Source organism: Cetorhinus maximus, chromosome 12 (genome assembly GCF_964194155.1).
Source record: "Cetorhinus maximus chromosome 12, sCetMax3.hap1.1, whole genome shotgun sequence".
NCBI classification, from domain to species: Eukaryota; Metazoa; Chordata; class Chondrichthyes; order Lamniformes; family Cetorhinidae; genus Cetorhinus; species Cetorhinus maximus.
In genome coordinates this window covers 118,411,848-118,429,594 of record NC_135890.1, presented here as the reverse complement: position 1 = coordinate 118,429,594, position 17,747 = coordinate 118,411,848, and the positions used below count along the sequence as shown (strand labels likewise).

The 17,747-nt window shown below is 40.3% G+C and overlaps 1 protein-coding gene across 8 annotated transcripts in view; it reads left to right on the top strand.

The window, feature by feature from the left end:
- Positions 1-17,747, top strand: part of golga3 (golgin A3) — a 62,327-nt gene that overhangs the window by 28,440 nt on the left and 16,140 nt on the right. For all 8 annotated transcript variants that reach the window (XR_013578241.1, XM_078554520.1, XM_078554521.1 and 5 more), the window contains exons 3-15: positions 818-930; positions 1,631-2,310; positions 4,025-4,136; positions 6,269-6,575; positions 7,662-7,864; positions 8,226-8,363; positions 9,217-9,378; positions 10,719-11,087; positions 12,833-12,910; positions 13,077-13,340; positions 13,468-13,562; positions 14,375-14,591; positions 17,140-17,283. Coding sequence is in view for 7 of the 8 variants with exons in the window: in XM_078554520.1 (XP_078410646.1) it covers positions 818-930; positions 1,631-2,310; positions 4,025-4,136; positions 6,269-6,575; positions 7,662-7,864; positions 8,226-8,363; positions 9,217-9,378; positions 10,719-11,087; positions 12,833-12,910; positions 13,077-13,340; positions 13,468-13,562; positions 14,375-14,591; positions 17,140-17,283 (2,882 nt within the window). In the remaining variant the exon portion in view is untranslated. The remainder of the gene's footprint in view (positions 1-817; positions 931-1,630; positions 2,311-4,024; positions 4,137-6,268; positions 6,576-7,661; positions 7,865-8,225; positions 8,364-9,216; positions 9,379-10,718; positions 11,088-12,832; positions 12,911-13,076; positions 13,341-13,467; positions 13,563-14,374; positions 14,592-17,139; positions 17,284-17,747) is intronic.

Below are 17,747 nucleotides of genomic sequence, written 5' to 3'. Positions count from 1 at the left end.
AGACCTGACCAGATTGTGCATCCAGAGATATTGGTAAGGTTTAGATTCTGATAAAATTGGATGATTTTCTTTTTTGTGATGAGGCGAGATCTAATAGAGATTTGCAGAATTATGAAGGGCTTCAATAGAGTAAATAAGGAGAAACTGTTTCCACTGATTGGTGGACAGGTAACCAGAGGACACAGATTTAAGAGTTATTAGTGTAAGAACCAGAGGGAAGGGGAGGTGAATTTGGTTTTTAATGCTGCGAGTTGTAATGATCTGGAATGCACAATTTGAAAGGGCAGCCGAAGCAGATCTATTAATGACTTTCAGAAGATAATTGAATAAATACTGAAAAGGGAAAGAGAGGTCTAATGGCAAGTCAAACTTGATTGGCGTGTTGGATCTATTGGTGACTGGCACTGGCAGAGGATTTGGACCAGGCCAGTTGGTTAAAGTCTGGTACATGAAATGAGATGAAGATCAAGAGGTGACTATAATGAAGGGAACGAGAATTTGACAAGTGAAAAGGGGAGTATTTTTACATATTCTCTGTGAAAGAGCGGTAGTCATGTCTAGATTAGGAAATTGTAGTTTCCCTGGGAACATAAAAGTCTAGAAAAGATTAAGTGGAAAGTATTTACGGACTTTTGTGACAAAATGATTATAGCTTTAGCATATTAGTTTGCAAACTGTCTGACAAGACATTTTTATAAATGGGCGGTGTTAGAGCGGTTCTTTAATCACTTAATTGTATTTACTCTGATTTATGTTATAGGTAGAGCTAACAAAAGAGTTCAGATGGCTTGAATTTATGATTTTGTTTTGAAATCAGGTTCAGTGGATCCGTCTTTGAAAGAACAGAATGAAGAACAGATACGTTCACAGGCTCAACGGCGCCTTGAAGAACAACTCAAGCAGTACAGAGTTCAAAGACATCAGCAGAGAGTAAGTGTGGTTGGATACAGCAGGTGGGAGAGGGGCGCGAGATCCAGCTCATCTTTGTTCCTACTCTGTTGTACTACAACTTGTAGTAATTAACCTGTGGCAGCTTGGCTCAGTGATGCGCTCATCAAAGTTAAAAGATTGTGCATTTAAGCCCCATTCCAGGATTTGAGCATATAATCGAAGCTGACACTCCCAGTGCAGAGGCAGTGCTGCATTTTTGGAAGTGTCAGGTGAGTCATTAATCCGAGGCCCTACCTGCCTGTTTAGGTGAATGTAGCAAGTCAGAGGGTCATGCTATAGCTGCAGGCCCTGCCAGCGATGATGGGGCAGAAGGAAGGGTGGATGCTGGAGTCAGGCAAGTGAATTGTTCGATCTGAGAGCTGGAGTTGGTAGGGATTGTAGCCAAAGGGCTAAACCAGATCCAGGGGGGAAATTGTAATAAGGGTTGTAAGGGCAAAAGAAATTAATAAGTTAATGGCGGAGGGGGGCAGAAAAAAGACTTGAAGGAGATGATTTAAGAACATAGAAATTGCTGAATCAAATTAGATTTTTCTTCTGTTGTCCTGACTGCAATTACTATTAACATTCCTTTTTTACTGAGTAGCAATGTCTGAAAAGTCCTATTTATGTATTTCACAACAAATCCTTGTCTTGTTGAGGAGCAGATATTTAGAATGGTATTTCTACTTTTATCTTTCAGTCTAAGCAATCAACATCAAAAAATCGACTCACCAGTACTTTGGACCCAGAGTTGATGTTCCACCCAGAAGTACTTCCAAGAGCCAATACCCTCGCCTTGACTACGGAATACTCTTTCCTGAGGACCAGCGTTCCACGAGGACCCAAGGTGGGTAGCCTTGGAATGCCAAATGTTTCCAAAGATGAAAAGACTTCAAGGAGCTCCAAGACCAGCAAAATACGATCCCTTTCAGATTATAAAACAGAAAGTTCAGAGGCCATGAGTAGTATTGGAAGATCTTCCAGTGTGGAAACATTATTCCAGAACAGGACTGGTTCATCCACATCTGTTATATCTGAAGTAAGCTTCGCGTCAGAAAATGGCGATAAATTAGAAGTTTCGTTGCACATTGAGGACAGCAACTCTGAGATAGATGAGCTGGGTACAAGGCAAGATGAGAATGAAAGTGACAGCTCTTCATACAGCAGTATATCTACCAGTGGTATTTATGGGACCATGCCCTCACTGGACATCAGGCAAAAAAACACATACACTGTTGATGGGCAAGAAATGTTATCAAACGATATGGGGAAGTTTCCTTCTATTGGGGAGGTGTTGAAAGCTGCAGCAGCAGAACATCAGAGTGAGCAGCAGGAAGTGAATGGAGCAGTGCGGAGCCGGAGAGACAGCATTTCCAGCAGGTAACTGCGCCACTGATATGATTAAATAGCCTTACACAGGAGCTGTTCCAAGGAAATACAAAATTTGAAAAGTCGCTCTTGGTTGTTGCTAAGCTGCTCACCCTCCAGTAATTGTGGAGCCGGTGCTGTGTTCTAATTTGTATGGATGTGCACTCCTCTTATTCTGGCCTCTTGAGAATCCCTGATTTTTAATTGTCCCACCATTGGCAGCCATGCCTTCTGCTGCCTTGACCCTAAGTTCTGGAATTCCTTCCCTAAACGTCCCCAACTCTACCTCTCTCATATCTTTTGCAACGTGCCTTAAAATCTAATTTTTTGGCCAAACATTTGGTCATCTGGCCTTAAAATGCCTTATGGCTTGATGGTGAATTTTGTTTCATAATGCCTCTGTGAAGCACCTTACATTAACGGCACTCTATAAATAGGAGTTGCTGTGATAAAGCAGAAAACTGTTCTGTTGGTGTTTGAACCCTTCTGGAATTATCAATCCAGTTGTTAGAAATATTTATAGAATGGTGGGTTGCAGCTTGAAAACCTCAAATTGTCATTGTGAGGAAACAGGGAGGCCCCAAGTCACCCGCATCCTTTGCTGGATTGGATTATTCTACAGGAATGACCTGAATAATGTTTTCTGCTCACGGCATTTTCTATTCTGTAGTTGTTTCATCTGCAACAGATGCAAGTTTAAAAAAAACTACACCAGAAACTGAATTCTGCTCCCAACTCTTAAGTTAAAACTTCAAACTGTAACTGGGCAATATCATTCAAGCTTGTGGGGTTGCAAGGCACTGTGTAAGGATTCTATGTACCACGTCCCATCCTTTCGTAATTCCTACTGCAAAGAAAACTCTAATGAACTTATGCTCATCCTGGCGTTGTCGAAGCCGCGAAAGGACTTCATTCAAGTGTGAATCTCCTTACTGACATCCTGGCCTCCTTTCCCTATTATAAAAGGATTCTCCATTCAAAGACTAAGGAAAGCCATGTAAAGAAATTAGTGCATTGATTCTGTTACTTTATTAATTGATGTCCGTTAGACTAATAGTAAAAAGAACAGTAGCATGGTGGTCATATTACTGGTCTAGTAATCCAAAGACCTGGACTAATGATCAAGAGACATAGATTCAGATCTGACCATTGCAGTCAAGGAATTAAATAAAATCCAGATTAAAAAGCCAGTATCATTGATAGTGACAAAACTACTAGATTGTCATAAAAGCCCAACTGGTTCACTTAATCCTTTAGGGAAGGAAATCTGTCGTCATTACCTGGTTTGGCCTATATGTGATTCTAGACTATTGACATTGTATTTGACTATTATTAACTGCTGTCTGAAATGGCCTAGCAAGCCACTCAGCTGGTAATGACGCCACCTTAGTGAGGGCAATTAGATAGCAACGCCCACAAGCTGTGAATTAATATAAAAAAGCTTTGGGAAATAAAGGATGTTGCTGATTGCACAAATGGCTAGATTCGCATAGTGATCAGGTTGGGTTTCATGGTATATTCATTATTGCTTTGTGAACAACCCTAAGCAAAAGTTTTGAGTTTCATTAGTGGAGCATATGCATCAATTTAGCACAAATAAGTACAGAGTTTGGGGATCACACATGAATTCCAAATCTAATGGGCTGCTGGAATTGTTTTCTGTTTAACGTTGACTATGTTGTTTATGGTATGTTCAGGTCAGCTGTGTTGTAATTTCATTGTGCAGTGTTTCCATGGAAAGCTCTGTGGCGGAATCCCATGATGACCTAATGCAAATTCTTAAAGAAAAAATGCGACTTGAGGGACAATTGGAAGCTCTGTCTTCTGAAGCTAATGAGGTGAAAATATTTTTCTTTCGTTGACCTGTGCTTAGCACTGGGGGGAAACATTGACCTTACGTTTAACACGACCGTAAATAATACAGAAATGTAGAAGACTTCACAGAATCACAGAATTGTTATGGTGCAGAACTAGGCCGTTTCGCCCATCATGTCTGCACTGGCTCTCTGAACATTATGACTTAGTGCCATTCCTCCTGCCTTTTCCCCATTAGCCTGCACATTGTTTCTATTTAAATAACAATCTAATGCCCTCTTAAATGCCTCAGTTGAACCTGCCTCCATCACACTTCCAGGCAGTGCATTCCAGACCCGAACCTCTGACTGTGTGAATAAGTTTTTTCTCACATCACATTTGCTTCTTTTGCAAATTACTTTAAATCCATGCCCTCTTGTTCTTGATCCTTATACAAGCAGGAACAGTTTCTTCCTATCTACTCTGGCCAGCCCCCTCATGATTTTGAACCCCTCTATCAAACCTCCTCTTAGCCTCCTCCTCTCCAAGGAGAACAATCCCAACTTCTCCAATCTATCTTCATAACTGAAGTTTCTCATCCCTGGAACCATTTTTGTAAACCTCTTCTGCACTTTCTCCAATGTGTTCATATCCTCCTTAAAATGTGGTGGCCAGAACTGCGCACACTACTCCAGTTGAGGTCTAACTACTGTCCTATACAAGTTCAGCATAACCTCCTTGCCCTTGTACTCTATGCCCCTATTAATAAAGCCAAGGATACTGTATGCTTTAACTCTCTCTCCACCTGTCCTGCCACCTTTAATGACTTATGCACATATACACCCAGGTCCCTCTGCTCCTGCACACCCTTTGGAGTTGCACCCCTTATTTTATATTGTCTCTCTGTTTGTCCTACCAAAATTAATCACCCCTCATTTCTCTGCATTGAACTTCATCTGCCACCTATCTGCCCACTCCACCAGCTTATCTATGTCCTTTTGAAGTTCTTCACTGTCCTCCTCACAGTTTACAATGCTTCCAAGTTTTGTATCATCCGCAAAGTTTGAAATTGTCCCCTGCACACCAAGATCTAGAGCATTAATATATATCAGGAAAAGCAAGGATCCCAATACCGACCCCTGGGGGACTCCACTACAAACCTCCGTCCAGTCCGAAAAATATCCATTAACCATTGTTCGCTATTAATTAGTCAGCCAATTTTGTATCCATGTTGCTATTGTCCCTTTTACTCCATGAGCTGTAACTTTCCTCAAGTCCGTTGTGCGGCACATGGTGTACATGGACTATCAAATAGTCCATGTACACCATGTCAACAGCTTTACCCTCATCAACCCCCTCTGTTACCTCTTCTAAACACTCCAAGTTAGTTAAACATGATTTTCCCTTAAGAAATCCAAGCTGGCTCTTCCTAATCAACTCTCAATTTTCCCTGTGACTATTAATTCTATCCTGAATAATTGTTTCAAGAAGCTTCCCCACCACTGAAGTTAAACTGACTGATCTGTAATTGCTGGGCTTATCCTTAGTCTTTTTTGAACAAGGGCATAATTTTTGCAATTCTCCAGTCTTCTGTCACCTCCCCTGAGTCTAGGGAAGACTGATTATGGCCAGTGCTCCTGCAATTTCCACTCTCTCACTTCCTTCAATATCCTTAGATGCATCTCATCTGGCCCTGGTGCCTTATCAGTTTTAAGTACCGACAGTTATCCAATACAACCACCTCATTAATTTTGAACCCTTCTAGTGATAGAGTTTCCTCCTCTGTCACCATGTCCTGGGTAGCATCTGGTTCCTTGGTGAGTGTGACTTAGTTTTTGATGTTCATTGCCTATCTAATTTAATCCAGGTTTTGTAAGCCTTTGCTCGTGGGAATGTGGAAATATTTTTGGAAGTACTTTCTCCCTCTTTTTATAGCTGCTACAGGAAAAGTACAAATTCAAAATATCACAATTATATAGTTTTTAGATTTTTTGTGTCCCTGAAACTTTGAAGTTCTTTGTGTCCATGTGAATTGAGTTTGTGTAATTTTTTTTTAAAGGAAGCTTATATGCTCATTCAGGTGTTCTGACATCAATGTGAAAACAATTGGAGAAAAGCATAAATGATTCCTAGTACATGAAAAAGGTCATCATTGCCATTCTTTTTAACTTCTAAGGGTTTGAAAGAGAAGACTGAATTGCAGGCCCAATTAGCAGCTTTAAATGCACGACTACAAGCACAAGATGAGCAGAAGGTGCTCAGTGAGCAAAAGCAAAGCATGTTAAGCTCTGAAGTAAGCACCTTACGACAAACATGTTCCAGTCTGGAACAGGCCATGACTGAGCTGCAGACCAATCTCGAGGCTAAAAATGCCAGTTTAGCTGCACTAAACAACGATCTTCAGGTATCTGAGGAGCAATACCAGAGACTGATGGGAAAAGTCACAGAAATGCAGCAGACACTCTCTAATAGAGATGATTCAGGTACGTCTTTGTTGGAGTGATTGAATCTGTGCTCAGTAGAAGCATGTTACAGCCTTTTTATTTTTAGTCGTCTTCACCCCTCCGATGTACTGACTCTTGCCAGGAAACTGTTTTAATAATGCTTGCAGGTTACCATTATCTTGCTCAAGTTTTTTTTTGTTGTGTGCACCCAACTAATGTGTACTGGGGCTATTTGAGTGTAGAGCTATCATGGACCCCCATTTGCCTCGCACACCCACCCCCCCCATCTGCTCAGGGGCAGTGGAGCCATTGTATTGCTCCAAACTATTGGAATAATTAATTCAGCATTGATGGGCAATCAGACCTCTTAGGTAACTGGGGGGTACTGATTCCCCGGCTGTGAAGAGCCTAGATTTTTGCTACTTTAAAGGCACCATAGAAATGCAAGTTTCTAGTTGTAGTATTTTTAATTGACTTGGTCTGATGTGAGGAGACAGAATGAATAGTCAAATGGAATTGTTTCATGTATAATGACTTCATAGTATAGTGAAATTCTCTGTATGTGGCTGAGAATGCAAACTCATTGAGAATGCTTGCTGGGATCCTGTTGAATTCTGCAGCTAGTTTTAACTGTTATTTTGAGTTATTTGGCTTTGTAATGATCTGTTGAGCCTTAGCTGATTTGAAGATTGAATATTTTAATTTTGCGCATTTTATGTTTACATTGTAAATATTTTTGTAATTTTTACAAGGAAACTGGTCTTTTAGAATTGCCAAGATATAATTTCTTAACTAGTTACATATTTGTTCTTAACTTCCACACAATGCGTTTGTTTGATTAGTATTGCTTTTTAGACATAATTGTTCCTTTTGAATAACATGTGATGACATCCTTCACATCGGACATGTGAGATTTTGAAAGTCTCACAAATGATTAGTGTTTGGACTGCAGCAAGTTACTACTCATCATATCAGTTGACCATGAAAGATGTAGTCATTTTGTTTGTACTTGTCTAGCCCAATTACACCTTCCTGCACCTTGTTTTAAAGAAAACGCATTCATAAATTGTAGGAACTAACCTACAGATTGTTATTCTAAAATGTTTTTAATATATTTTTTTCCAGTTCATGCTATTCAACAACAAATGACAGTCCTACAGAGCCAGCTTCAGCAGGTACAGTTGGACCGTGCCACTCTGACAAGCCAGCTCAAGGCATCCCATTCTGAAATAACTTCTCTGCAGCAGGTCAGGCAGTGGTACCAGCAGCAACTGACACTGGCACAAGAAGCAAGAGTTCGGTTACAGAGTGAAATGGCAAACGTGCAGGTAAGGTACCATGATAGATTTTTACAACCCATGTTCCACTTAGCCTAAACCAATCCAGTTTTGCTCCTTTTGCATTCCAAGTTTGATTTGGAGTTCATCCACATTCAATATTTTTTTAAAAAGTGGATCAGTTTAAATTGTACAACATGTGGCTACCATTGTTTTATCTTGGACCATCTATAAATGTGTACAGAACTTAGTTACAATGACTCTGAGATGTTTTCAGAGGTAAACTACAGCTTGTAGTAAAAAGGAAAGGGTCATATACAGTACACTTAAAGCTACTGTTTCATGCTCAGCTTAGAGGTACTGCAGTTATAATGTTTCAGAATAATTGGATATGGTTTTGTTTTATTCACAGGCTGGTCATATGGCCCAGGCAGCAATGCTAGAGCACCTGAAGATTGAGAATGTGTCTCTGTCTCAACAACTTACAGACACTCAGCAGAGATCCATTAAGGAAAAAGAGCGCATTGCGATGCATCTCCAAAATATTGAGGTGAAAATTAACCACAATCCATTAACTGTCCTAAATTGTTGTGACGAATGGCAGTTACTTGCATGAGAGTATAATCTTAAAGTTCAGTTTTGATTCTGATCTACCTGTTTTTTTTTTAACAAAGTGCATTAGTTCTAAAAAGCCTTAATATTTTCTGCTCTGAAAGAAGTAGCATGTTAGAACAGCAGCATATCTGTTAATGTTGACAGTAGAATAGTGTTGTAATCCTACCATCACTATCTGATCTGTTTAAAATGTAAAACCTGTTTAAAAGCCTTTAGCCTAACCCTGTTTGTCAAGTAATGAAGGGGATGCTCTATAGTGGTCCCATGCTATTGACCACTATCATTTCCATCCCACCAGCTGATGGTGGAGAGAAGGTGGATTGACTGAGTCTGTGTACACTGTTTACACTTTGCTGTGTCTCCCTGAAGAAGAATGAGGCTATATTTATCACTTTAAAAAAATTATTTTACTTTTTGTTAATGTGTGCTTCATTACAGTATGAAATTTAGTCACTGCTCATATATCAAATGCATTAGTAATAGCCTTTGGTGGTTGATCTGTTAAAAGCTACATTAAGTGGGATACATCACCCCAAAACCAAGGACTTTAGCCAGCGCCTCATGCATTAGTAGTGCTGGAGAATGGATTGTAGAAACTATTCTGCTTGCTTTGATGTAGAGGACGTTGTGGTTTGAAGGAATCTGGTCTTAATCACTTCAACATAACTGCTACTGAATGATTCGTACTTGAATCTCTATTAACAAAACACTTCCATGCCAAACACAACCTAGTCAGTCCACAAACTATGCAATATTTTCATATTTGAAGATGACCTTTTTCACAACAGGTTGATATGTTGGATCAGGAAAAAGCTTTCCAACAGATCCAAGAGGCTAAGGTGATGGTCGAAGATGATTTATCACGGAAACTCGAAGAGTTTGAGGAAGAGCGTGAGCATCTTCAGAAACTGGCTAATTCAGCTACAGCATTGGAGAGACAGCTTGAGGAGGTAAAGAGCCCTAGCTTTGTAGAAATGGTTGTTTAGTTTTGAAAACCTTCCAAAAGTGCTGTTTGGAATTCAAAAGGAGACTCAAAACATGCCCTCTGGCTACTAGGCCAAGTATTTCTATTGGTTTCACTGCATGAGGATATCAACTGGTTGACTGTTCAATGCTGACTGGCTCTGTTGAAAGAGTTGTAGACGTAGAGAGTGAAAAGGGATTGGCAAACATTTTCAACCAAAGGTGAACTTTACACCAAGTCCAACAAATGCATTTTTTTTTTTGTATGGTGCCTATTTAACCAACTGCATATCACAGAATCGTTACGGTGCAGAAGGAGGCCATTCAGCCCATTGCAATAGTTGAGGAACCCATGATCTCCCTATGTTAGTGGTGTTGCCAGCTGATGACATACATAAAAATAGGATCAGGAGTAGGCCATTTTACCCTTCGAGTCTGCTCCACCATTTAATAAGATCATGGCCAATCTGATTGCGGTGCTAATTTCACTTTCCTGCCTGCCGCCACCCCCATAACCCTTGACTCCCTATGTGGAGTGAGATGAGAACAAAGGAGTTGAGGAAATCTGTCGTATAAAGATTTTTAAAAAGTAAGCAACTTTAATTTATTTAAAAACTTTGTTACTGCATCCTCTGAACATTATAAAATGTTCCACCACCAAGTTTGTTACTTCTTGTGTTATGGTTTTACGGAAATGTAGGCATTTGCTCACAGCATGGTCTGACAACAGCAGATGAACGGATGATTCAGTAACTTACTGGTGGTTTTGGCTGAGGGAAGAATGTTGGGACTAGATATCAGAAAAATTCTTTGTCTCTCTTTGAGTAGTGCCATGGAATCTATTACACCCACAAGATGTTTGAACAGACAGACCAGGCCTAAGTTTTAATGTCTCCACTGAAAGACAACACCTCCAACAATGCAGGACTCCTTCAGTACTGTGTCAGCCCTAGAGTGTGCACTAAGATTGTAAATGTCATATCATGGCCACTAGGTCTGCTCTTCTCTCAACACATACACATATGAGGTACTTATTAAGCCCATGCTAGCACAAATTTACAGAGAATCAGCAAATCTTCCATTACCTTATCCATCTGTTTCTTAAAGATTCCAATGATTTTGCCTCCACAGCACTCCCTGGCAATACAGCCTACGTGTTGATGACTGTGAATGCCTTTGTCAATTATTTTCCTGAATGTGAAGTTGTGTTCCTTTGTCTCTCCTTCTGATATTGCTTAACTGTAATTTTGTCATGAATGACTGTTATTAAAGTTGATTGTATTTGTGATTCTAGCTTATGAATGTTTTGAAAATGTCTCCTCTTCAGGCTAGGTTAACCTTGCATCAGCGAGAACTCCAATTACAAGCTTTGGAACAGGAGCAATTAGAGCTGCTGAAGCAGCTGACTGTCTCCCAAGAGTCCTTGCACACCAAGGGTCAATCCTTGAATGAGCTGCAGGCACGTTACGATGAGCTGGAGGCCCATCTAACAGAGATCCAAACTGAAGCAAATGCCAAAGATGAAGCAATCCAATTCTTGCAGAATGAGAAGATTGTCCTGGAGGTAGCACTGCAAGCTGGAAAGACAGATAAGGTTCTACTGGAGGAAGGAACTAAAAAGCTTGAGGAGGACACTGAGATGGTTTCTGAAATCCTAGAACAGCTTCGGCAAGAAGTTGCTGTTAAGACTGGGCAGGTAATTGGAATTTAACTTCGTTGCAATACGCCATGTTTGAAACATTAAGGAAAATTTCATTAGCCTTTTTAGAAATTTAAAAAGAATATTCCGTACGTTGCATGTTGTGACCAATAAGAGTAAATCTCCGACTGATGCATAGTCAGATCATACCTTCAGCTGTGGGCTACTTTGAGGGGGCTGAAGATAGAACTTGGGAAAATAAAATGAACAGTATTGGGAAACAATGATGTAGAGTAACAATGGGAAACATTTAAAATGGTGTTCAACAAAGTCCAGGAAAAATATATTCCACTAAAATACAGGAATGAACTAAACCTAATCAGGCACCATGGATAAAGAAAGACACCTGGGAAAAGTTGAGGGTGAGGAAAGAGGCACATGGACAGCAGAGGCGAGCATGACGAGGTAGAATATGAAGAATTTAGGAGAGAACTTGAGGCAAAGGGAAATTATGAAATTAAATGATCAAGAAACATAAAACAAAAAAGTCCACAACCACATTTTTAAAAAAAAAAGGATGGTCAGAATGGGGTTGTACCTAAAAGGGACAGTCAGAATAAAATCACAGGCACTGATAATAAAATGGCAGAAATATGAAGCAATTTTACTTTAGTATTTACTAGGGAGAGGGAAGCGGATATGCACACTGGGCTACTGGCACAGGTCTTTCCCCTCTGGAGCTTTTAAGTTTAGATACAACCCAGGCTGCTGTGTTGAAAGTTTTCTGTGACTGCTGCTTGTTGACTCCAATATGACATTAATTATGGGCAGTCTTAATCCAGTTCCTTGTAGGTTTGGACCTATAGCACAAAATGGCCATCAGAATGGCTGGGGGGTAGGGGAGATGTGGTGTGGTGGTAATGTCAATGGACTACCAATCCAGAAGTCCAGGCTAATGTTTGGCGGGGGAAGGGTTCAAATCCCACCATGGCAGCTGGTGGAATTTTAATGCAACGAATAACTTGGAATTGAAAAGCTAGTCTCAGTAATGGTGACCATGAAACCATTGTCGATTGTCGCAAAAACCCATCTAATTTAGGGAAGGAAATCTGCCATCCTTGCCTACATACTGACTCAAGACCCGCAGCAATGTGGCTGACTCTTGGCTGCCTTCTGAAATGGCGTGGCAAGCCACTCAGTTCCAGGGCAATTAGGGATGGGCAACAAATGCTGGCCTTGCCAGTGACGCCCACATCCCATGAAAGAATAAAGAAAATTTAGCACTAATTGTATCAGAGCCCTCAGGATGACTAGTGTAGGAATTGGAAAGCATATCAAAGATCATAAATCATATATCATACTGATGCAGTCATGGGGGGAAGGGTAAAGGAGCTTAACTTGCCACCTCTCTTGGGTATTATCAAACTTATTTGCCTGAGATGGGACGAGTTTCATTTCCCAACAATAACACCCCTCAACTTGAGCACAAAGAAAGCTTTAAGGAAAATAATTCTATTTAACTAGTTAACTAATCTGTTTTTGGATGAATTCTGGTACACACAACACAAGCTCTATAGACAGATTGAAACAGATATCAAAAAACAGTACACTCATAGGAGCATATAAAATGAGGAATACATTTATGCAGGAAATGTCTTTATCATAAGGATTTGTTTTGGGAGAACCACAAAAAAAAAACCTTTGAGGATTGTTGTAAAATACATCATGCAATTATTACTCTGAAGTTTGTATTACTATTCAGTGTTCATATTTTTACAGCAATTTATTTGACTTTTTAATAGGTAGAAAATATGCAACAGGAGAATACCAGCTTTAAGAAACAGACCCAGAAACTGAAAGAACAGCTTGTTCAACAGAAGGTATATGTTCCTGGGATTTGTAGCTTGTAGTCCAGCCACTTGAAGTTTTCAGTGTTTATTTATTTTAATGCATTGAACTAATGATGGTAATCAGAGGAATGGTATTAGTGGAATAGAGTGCTGATGTTCTCAAGTTGATTGTGCTGTTATTGGCATCGTCCTTCAGGTGATGGTGGAGGCATATCGACGTGATGCAAATTCAAAGGATCAACTAATAAATGAGATGAAGGCAGCAAAGAAAAAGCTGGAGTCAGAGGTGAAAGCGCTGAAACAAGATGCGGTTGTGTTGCAAACTGACAAAAAATCAGCGCAGAATGAGCATGTGCAGTTACAGAAAGAGATTTCTCGCATTCACCAGCAAATGACTGATCTGGAAACCCAGCTGCAGTTGGCACAGGAAGAACGTGATGAATTGAGCACAGAGCTTCAGGTACACCATCAATCTCACAGCTCTTAAACATGAGCCGCCTATCATTAGTGTCACTGAGTTGGCATTGTTTAATTTCATTGCTCTTGTCAACAAATCATTAAATCTGTCCTATTATACTTTCTAATAGTCAGTGCAGTTCGACAGAAACCAGCAAGTGTCACTCTATAATGAGAATGAAGAACTAAAGAAGCAAGTGGAGCAGATGCAGGAGGAAGCTAAAAAGTGAGGGAAACTTTTGATTAAACTTGATTGCTTCCGTTCCTGCTAATTAAGGAATGTACTTTATTACATAGAAATTTCCGAAATGAAGTTTAGGCAGCAGTGGCAAGTATTAATGATTAACATTTTCTACTTTTAAACTGCCTGGCAACTCTTCCATATGGCTACTGAGACATGTTTATTTTCATAATTGTTTTACACAAACCAACAGGAAAATCAACAAATCTTTCATTAAACTTTTCACTGCAAGTTTTGCAATAATGTCACAGCCCAGAATAGCTTCAAAAATACTAAGGTTTTGTAAAAGTTTATCAAATAACAATTGGATGAGAATATACACGGTTCAAGGGAAGATTTCTTTTTGTTGTAGAATGGGATCTCATTCTAATTTAAAAAAAAAATGTTATTCCACCCAGCATTTCCACTACTGGCTTCAGATGTATGCAGTGTAATTACAAGGGATCTGCCTGAAACCTTGCATAAAATATATAACCTCACAGAACATAGAATTAGAGAATGGCACAACACAAAAGGAGGCCATTTGGCCCATCGTGATGGTGCTGGCTCTTTCTGGTCTTAATCTCGCGTTCCTTCTCTTTCCACATAGCCTTGTAAATCTTTTCCCTTCAAGTATTTACCCCACTTTTTTTTAATCCTACAATTGAATTTGTTATGGCTCCAGTTAAGTGTTGATGTTTCAAAGACCTGTTGATAGCTACGCCTTCCCGCATTCCTTATTCTTTTGGAGCTATATATAAATAATCCTTAGGTTCTAAATAAACTTCATTTTCCTGATTGTCTTGATTTTTTTCCAGAGGTATCTCTGAACAAAAGACCCGAATGAAGAAGCTTGGTAGTGATCTCAGCAGTGCACAGAAAGAAATGAAAGCCAAACATAAAGCTTATGAAAGTGCTGTCGGTATCCTGAGCCGTCGACTGCAGGAGGCCCTTGGAGCAAAGGAGTCTGCTGAGGCAGAGCTCAGCAAGCTGAAAGATCAGATCACAGAGGGTGGAAATGATAAAGTTCTGAAAGTATGTTACCGTTTCTAAACTCTTAACTGTGGCTATAAGAACAGATCAGAGGCTGGGAATTCTGTGGCGAGTAACTCCACCTCCTCACTCCCAAAGCCTGTCCACCATAAACAAGGCACATCAGGAGTGTGACGGAATACTCTCCATTTGCCTGGATGAGTGCAGCTCCAACAACACTCGAAGCTGGATAGGATCCAGGACAAAGCAGCCCACTTGACTGGCACCCATCCCGCACCTTCTGCATTCACTCGCTCGCCACGATTCACAGTGGCAGCAGTGTGTACCATATACAAGATGCAGTGCAGCAACTCACCAAGGTTCCTTCGACAGCACCTTCCAAACCTGTGACTTCTACCATCTAGAAGGACGAGCAACAGGTGCATGGGCACACCACCACCTGCAAGTTCCCCTTCAACCCACTCACCATCCTGCCTTGAAACCATATTACTGTTCCTTCACTGTCACTGGGCTAAAACCCTGGAACTGCAGTCAACAACTTGGCGTGCCAAGAGAAACACTTTCAGTGTTGTGGGGAAACAACAGGGGAGAGGGACAAATTGGATAGATCTTTCAAAAGAGCCAGCATAGGCATGATGGGTTGAATGGCCTCCTTTCTGTGCTGTAAAATTCTTATGAAACTCCTTTTCCATTTAATGTTTTTCTGCCTTATTTTATTTTGCCTCTGCAAGTTCAAGGACATAAATACATTTGCAAACTATTTTTTTGTACAGCACTATGGGTTTACCTACACCACAGGGACTGCAACGGTTCAAGAAGACAGCTCACCTACCACCAGCTCCAGGGCATTTAGGAATGAGCAATAAATGCTGTCCTAGCCAGAACTGTCCACTTTGAAGAAATGAATTTTTTAAATTGTGGTTTTCAAATGTATTTATGCCGTTGAACTTGCAGAGGCAAAACAAAATAAGGCAGAAAAATATTAAATGGAAAAGGAGTTTCGTAAGAATTTTACAGCACAGAAGGGAGGCCATTCAGCCCATCATGCCTATGCTGGCTCTTTTGAAAGATCTATCCAATTTGTCCCTCTCCTCTGCTGTTTCCCCACAACCTGAAAATGTTCCTCTTGGCATGCCAAGCTGTTGACTGCAGTAGTTTAATGAAAAGTTGTAATGAAGATAACTTCAAAGGGTACCAAAGATAAAATAAGGCCTGAAGTTGAATTTCATTTAACGAGAAAACGTTCTGGATTGAGTGATTCCAGACGAACACGCCACAGACTGAGAGTGAGATCCTATCAAAGGAAGAGAATTTGTGACCATGGCAACTGCTACATTGCTATAAACAGCTGCCTGGTTTGATATCTTATAGGGAAGGGAACCTGCCACCCTTACCTGGCCTGACCCATGCATGCCTCTTATGCACACTATGTAGTTGTTGATTTAATTACCACTCAGTTGCAAAACAACCACCAACATTTTCTCAAGGCTGCTCATGGATGGGCAATGAAAGCATCCTTGCAGTATGTCTAAGCCTAAGGGAAAAAGGACTGTAACAAGATAAAGTGAGAAACAGTATTCTATACTGTTTTTATGTTTTGCTGGTTTAAAAAAAGTTCAGCTTGCCACAGAGAGAGATTTTATTATTTGAAATCTGATTAAGAACAGACAGAACTAGATGTCTTTAAGTGACTCCCATTAATAAAACACAATTTTTCCCCAGCTGAAGAAATCTAAGTGAACTGCCTTGTTTCGATGTTTGCTTGTATGCAAAACGTTCCTGTGGAGTTTATAATAGAAACGGAAAGTGTTGGAAACTCTCAGCAGGTCTGGCAGCACCTGTGGATAGAGAAACAGAGTTATCATTTCAGGTGATGTTTATCAGAACTGACGGTTGTCAACCGGAAACGTTAACTCTGTTTCTCTCCCAACACCTGCTGCCAGACCTGAGTGTTTCCAGCAGTTTCTGTTTTTATTTCCAATTTTTATCACCTGCAATTTTTTATTTTTTGCTTTTGTGCACCTGGAGCTTAGTTGGTTGAAATTCATAACAAAGAATGGTGCGGCTTAATGGAGCCACAGACTGATGGGCGGCAGGTTTCCAACCATAGTTCCCCACTGTTAAGCATATCATCTCAGGTCAACTCTACAGATAAGACGCAAACATGGAACCAGATGCTTCCCCTGAAGAGAGGTAAAGATTGGAGCTCAGATCATTCTGGTTCTTTGACAGAGTTGGCCCTTCTTGTGTCAAACTCTTGAATAACATGAGCAAAGGTTTCCCATCGTCTCAGGCAGGCGATGGTGTGTAATGCAGGGAGACATTTACAGGATGGAGTTTCTTTTCATGAAGTTCTCCTGTTCAAACAAAAAATAGTGCTATTTACTGTTCGAAAGGTCTACAATGAAAGCAGCTTGTGTTGGATTTCACTTGGAGTGAGAAGTGTGATGCCAATACACAACGTTTGCCAAGTTTGGGTTAATTTTGGCAGAAATATGGAGTGTGCCTTTTGGCATTACTGGGTATATTGGCAATGTTACTTGGAGCTGGGCTGGAAAAATGATCTTGCTATCCCTTTATATATTAATAGGAACGGATTCAGGCTTTGCAACTGGAGCTGCAGGCAGTAAACCACAGCAAAGCCACCCTTGAGAAGGAGCTGCAGGCAATCATCTCTCTTACCAGCCAGGAGCTTGAGGATTACAGAGAGAAGGTTTTGGATCTAGAGGATGAGGTAAAAATTAAACCAAACCAAGCTCTGCGCGTGGACACTTATCAGTCAAACCCACCCTGATTTCATCCCGGTGCACTTTATACTTTGGGATTGCTGGTAGTGAAGAAATTTCCCTTTAACCCAGCATAATGTATTGTGAATATTAATGGAGTAATTCTGGGATTCTTTTATTTTCTCCTTTCTCAGACCCAAAGTGGTGAATCACTATGGTGGCAAACCACATTCTTTGTTTACAAGCCACTTTTACCTGTCCTCCTCCTTGCGGTGTGATGACTACTGGGCTCTACAAAATTGTATAGAAAAAAATTTAAGAAGTGAAAATTTACATTTATATAGCACCTTTCACGACCTCAGAACACCTGAAAGCACTTTACAACCAGCAAAGTACTTTTTGAAGTTGCACTGTAAGAAAATAGGTTTTAAGATGTATTATATCTGGAGCCATCATTATTTTAATTGCCTTC